At 44.7% G+C, this 5,630-nt stretch overlaps 1 protein-coding gene across 1 annotated transcript; it reads left to right on the top strand.

The window, feature by feature from the left end:
* Positions 1 to 2,363: 2,363 nt before the first annotated feature.
* LOC123129945 (uncharacterized) lies at positions 2,364 to 4,404 on the top strand. The gene is made up of 2 exons (XM_044549904.1): positions 2,364 to 2,773; positions 2,868 to 4,404. Exons 1-2 carry the CDS (start codon positions 2,654 to 2,656, stop codon positions 3,993 to 3,995), a joined length of 1,248 nt encoding a protein of 415 aa, XP_044405839.1. The 5' UTR covers positions 2,364 to 2,653; the 3' UTR covers positions 3,996 to 4,404.
* Positions 4,405 to 5,630: the final 1,226 nt, after the last annotated feature.

Here is a 5,630-nt window from a genome sequence, read left to right as displayed (position 1 = left end):
ATGGATGTGAGAGCACTTGATATATGTCTTGCATATGAATACCCGTGGTAACAATGGGGTATTATATTGATTCACTTGAGATATATTTTGGCGTTCAACTCACGGATTCCCGAGGTGACATTGGGGTAATCTATGAATAGGGGTTGATGCATGTTCTTGTCTTTTGTTTCTCCGGTAGAAATTTTGGGGCACTCTTTGAGGCTCTTTGTGTTGGATTGAGTATTATAAATCTGAATTTGTTTTGGTGTTATTTTAGTACGAACTCTTGATAGATAGATCGGAAAGAATAACTTGGTGTTACTTTAGTATGAACTCTTGATAGATCGATCGAAAAGAATAACTTGGTGTTATTCTAGTATGAACTCTTGATAGATCGATCACAAAGAATAACTTGGTGTTATTTTAGTACGAACTCTTGGATGGATAGATCAGAAAGAATAGCTACAAACAATTTCTTCTTATGTTCTCCGCTAGATAGGAACTTTGGAGTGATTCTTCATCGCACTTTGAGAGATGGTTATATAATCCAATTAGATTAGCATTGTTGAGAGATTGCACTAGCGAAAGTATGAACCCTAGGTCTCATTTTCAAGCATTGCAATACCGTTTGTGCTCACTTTTATCGTTTGCTACGTTGATGTTTTTATTTATTCAGATTATAAAAATATATTTCTACCATTTATATTACACTTTTATCACCATCTCTTCACCGAACTAGTGCATCTATACAATTTGCCATTGTATTGGATGTGTTGGGGGACACAATAGATTTCTTGTATTTGATTGCAGAGTTGTTTGAGAGAGACCATCATCATCCTATGCCTCTCACGGAATGATAAATCTTAGGTCATCCACTTAAGAGAAAATTGCTACTGTCCTACAAAACTGTGCGCTTGGGGGCCCAATACGAGTCTACAAGAATAAAGTTGCGTAGTAGACATCAGTGTCATCCTTAGGATTGGTAGATGTATGCTGATGAGCTTGGCACTGGTTAGGCTATGTGTTTTTTCCTTGTCCTCTAGGCGACCTTGGTCCTCCCCTTATATAGGCCTGGGGGTACCACAGTGGTCATCTAACCATGTGCGAATGAGTATGCAGAGTTGTAGGCATTGCGTGCAACCTGTCATTATCGGTAGTGAATGACCTGACACTGTTGAGTGTTAGGTGCTCGTATACTTTTGCTTGATGCGATGCGTCACACCGTTCTCCTTTGATTCAAAGTACGAGCTAAGGTCGGGTCACATCAGTCTGAACGATGAGACACTGCCCTAAATGGCTCAGGATGCTTGCCTTGGTCTTCGTCATGATGGCCTATCTTCATAGTCCTGTGGCGGTCTACGAGGGATAGCCCGGGTGGACATTAATGCCCGGTTGGTGGAGTGTTTTGCAAGGCCCCCTGCCATTGCGACACATGCCCTGGATGCTCGGCCTCTAGCCCCCGATTCCGTTACTGCTGGTGTCACCAGCTACCCGACGATCCTTTCTGGCAACTATGTTCGTAATACTCATGTACCTGTGTATGTCTTTGGGTGAAAAACAACGGTTGAAGGAAAATAATTTTCCCTTCTAGTTTTAGATATGTTCTTTTCCAAAGGAGCCACATTACCAAAAAAACAAGGATACCTCCATTCCCATTACTCCATCAATCACCTGTACTTTGTACTCCATCCGAAATCAACACAAACACAAGAAATAATGGTTTTATCTCTTAGGAGAGGCTGAACATGGATAAAACATGTGCCCCTGTTACCATCGTGTCAAGACAATTAGCTCGGGACCCCCTACCCGAGATCTGCCGAATTTGACTCCGTCGCCTAGGCACGTGCTGTCATGGGCAGATGATACGCTGACGCGGACTGAGTGGTCTCATCAGCCGTCAAGGGAAGGAAATAGGAAGGGGAATGTTGTGTCAGGTGACACGATGGGCCACGACAATCGAAGATGGTGGCCTAGTGCCTTAGTTGTTGATGGGACACTTGGTAGGTGGTTGGCACAAGAGGGTAGCAGATGGGTCGAGCAGGCGACGTCAGATGGGATGGCATTGGAGTGAAAGATGGGTCTCATGATATTAAGGAGGTATCACGGGAGTTGCCACCCCTTTTGCACGGGGGAGTTGGAGCGTTTTCTAGGGTCTGTGTGGTAAGGTGGCACGCTTCAATCTTCGTTGGTGTTTTCTTCCCGCCAGTCCGCTCAAGGCTGTACTATATCCGTAGCATAATTTATTATAAATTGTTTAGGAACGCTATGTCTTCCATTGATTTATCCACGAATCTTATAATTGGACGGCAACAATCTGTTTGAGATATAATGGACAAGGAGACGGCCTTGGATTCTATGCATCTTCTAGGACGATGATACCCCTGGGTGCCACTAAGAATGGAAGAAATGGGCAATTGATATCGTCGTAACGTAATTTATTAGAAAAAATATTACGATGGATATGCATGCCATTATTTTACTAGTACTAGTAGTTGTTCTCGGCAAGACTCTGGAAGAAGCGGTAAAGCCCATCCAGATCCAGGCGAACAGTCAGGAGACAAGATAACGCGGCCGCCGCTCTATTTCCCTTTCCGGCTTCCGAACCCTAGAGCTCCGGCGACGGTCGAGGCGACATCCCCGAGGTACCACCGATCCCCGATCCGAGGAGCAAGCGATGCCGCCAGGACGAGGACGGCGTGGCCGCACGGAGCAGCGCCACCCGCCGGAGACCGGCCGCCGCGACGAGGGTGCTCCGTCACGTCCCACGCCGCCGTTCCCCGCCTTCGCTTCTCAGGTCTGCTCTAGATCCCCTACTTTGATCTTTCATCGGTCCATGGAAGGGAATCGGGAGCCTGATTGAATGGGCCGTCCGCCTCTTGAATTTGCAGGGGATGAAGACGAGGAGGCCGAGGCAGCCGCCGCCGGCGAGCCTCCCCTTCGCCGAGATCCTGTCGCGGGTGCCCTACCGGTCGCTCTGCCGCTTCCGGTGCGTGTCCAAGGCGTGGCGAGTCCTCTGCTCCCACCGGGCCATCCAAAGGAGGGTGCCGCAGACCCTCTCCGGATTCTTCCACACCCACCACTCGGACGGCGGCCTCCGTTTCAGCAATCTGTCCGGGGGAGGCGCCCCTCTGGTCGACGCTTCGCTCCCTTTCCTCCGCAGGAGGTACGCGAGCGTCAAGCTCGAGCAATGCAGCAGCAGCCTTCTCCTCTGCAAATGCCGGGAATCCGAGGAAGACGAGGAATGCGATTACGTCGTGTGCAATCCTATGACCCGGCAGTGGACCGTGCTGCCTCCTATAGTATGGCAGGACGAAGAGGATGGTGAACCTGTGTATTTCAGAGTGGTGCAGCCCTTCCTGGGTTTCGACCCGGCCTTTCCATCTCGCTTTGTGGTGTTTTCGCCCCTGGTCGAGGTGTGCGACGATGTGGCGATATACTCGTCGGAAACTGGGCGATGGACTCGCAACAGTGAGTGGGGGGATAACAGCGAGTATCCTTCTTTTTCTGCAGAATGTGCCTTCCTGAATGGCATGATGCATTTTCTGCATCTGGTGATCGAGGAACCTTTAATTGCCGTAGTGGACACAGAGGGGGATGTTTGTGGGGAAATTACTCTGCCGGAAGGAATGGAAGACGCCAGTTCTGGTTATAGTTCAATTGGGTACTCTCAAGGGAAATTGCATGCCTGGTATATGCATCCTCATTATTACGAACTCTCTGTGTGGGTACTTGAGGATTATGCTAGTGAAAAGTGGACCCTAAAGCATACTGTTGACGTTCCAGAACTGTTTGGAAGGGAATCCACTGAAGAGGATTGTGACGAAGAGGACAGGACCTATAAGTATGAGATGTTTGCAATTCATCCAGAGCATAATTTGATTTTCCTTACTGACTGGAAGGAGGTGAATCTGTCCTATGATATGGATAGCAAGGAAGTGCATCTTATGTGCACTTCTGGAGATTTCCTGGGTGGCCTACCTTATATTCCCTCTTTTGCGGATCTGGTTGTTGGATGATTGCTGAAAGTCGCTACTGCTTGATGCACTTAACGGGTGGCACTAACGCCTTTGTAAAAATCAGTTGTTTGGTGTGTGCGCGCCTAATCTTCTAGTTCTGTGGCACAGGTTTGGATATGTGGTCCTATCGTTCCAAATTGTGCTTTTCAGGTGCATGCCTTTCGTGGCTTTGAACAATGTTGGTTAGCCGATGATGTTTTGTAGTGTTTGGATATGTCGCGGCTTTGAACAATGTTGGTTAGCCGTAGATATTTTGTAAGAGAGAAGCGGTCCAATGTGTAATGCTTAGTTGTATGAATGACCTAGTCCCCTATATATTTGCTTTCATGTAGTACTAACTGCTGCAACACTTCTTATCTGTTCACGTGGGCTGAATGTAAGCTTATGTTACCATGTTTAATATCCTTTACATTTTCTGCTCTTTATTTCTATCTATGTTGAATATTGATGACGCGCTTTTTTTTGTGCATTTGTAAATTTTAAAATGGTGGCATCTTTTACAGTAATAGGATGTGGCCTGCTGTTCTCTTTTGTATATTTGTTGCTGCATATACATAGTGTAAAGAAATGTTAATTTCATTTATGAATACTTCATCGCCTTCCATCGATGATTTTAAACAATATGGAGGTCTTTTATATAGATTGCACAATATGCAGCTTATCACATCTAATCAACATCATTATTTCTTTATTTTGTTCAGGAGAGAGAACAAAATAATTCTGTTTGTTGTTGCCAAGCCTAATTAAGCGCTCTTAAGTTTGCGGTTCGTTGCGTACTACTTATGCACTGGTGTGTTCCTAATCTTGTGTTTTAATTGAGTTGTCCATCAGGCCATGACCAATATTTTCCTACTTGGCACTATACTGTTGAATTTCTAGTCTGTTGTCAAACTAAACCTTTTTTGGAAGAATCTTCAGATTTTTGTTGACCATGATGTAGCTTAGTACATAATTTTGTTGTCAACTACCCAACATTCTGAACATTGTATTTAGTGCACATTGAATTCTGTTCAATATTTTTATTGTTGCCCAAAGGTTCCGAACTTCTCACTCTAAGGGGCTCTTTGCCGGGGACAGGCAAAATTAAACGGGTAAAAAAACTATGCCTTATCCGGGCATGACTTGTAAATTGAGCAAAGTTCTGCAATGTAGTAGTTGCTAGTTTGTTACTAGAAGCCCAGCTTTTATAACCGTTCTTTAAAATAAATAACCACATCAGATAAGTTATGCTGGTCCTGTCGGTTATTTCAAAATTAGTAATATGAACCTGGCATTTATAGGTAGTATGTACTACCTTCTCTTATTGCACCCACAGCCAATGGTGTACCCTTAAAATGATGTATCACTATGCTACATAGCATTACTGATAACTAGTCACTTTGTTTCCTATAACTATCTTTGGCCAGATTCCTATTTATTCAAAAACTACAATCACCTTTACCAGTTTGAAAGCATTTAAGAGTACAAATACAGCAGTAAACAATTCATTTTATTTTCTCAACTGGCAAATGTTTTGAAATGGATTCTTGGACAAAGACACTAATAGTGAGACGTGGGGAGGGACTAGCAATTTGTAGTTTGATGGCCCGTCTAGAATTAAGCTAGGCATTAAGAAAAACTAAACAATTACTCACT

This window comes from Triticum aestivum, chromosome 6A (assembly GCF_018294505.1).
Source record: "Triticum aestivum cultivar Chinese Spring chromosome 6A, IWGSC CS RefSeq v2.1, whole genome shotgun sequence".
In the NCBI taxonomy this organism is placed as follows: Eukaryota; Viridiplantae; Streptophyta; class Magnoliopsida; order Poales; family Poaceae; genus Triticum; species Triticum aestivum.
The sequence above is the reverse complement of the archived record's forward strand: the minus strand, read 5'-3'. Positions and strand labels throughout refer to the sequence as shown.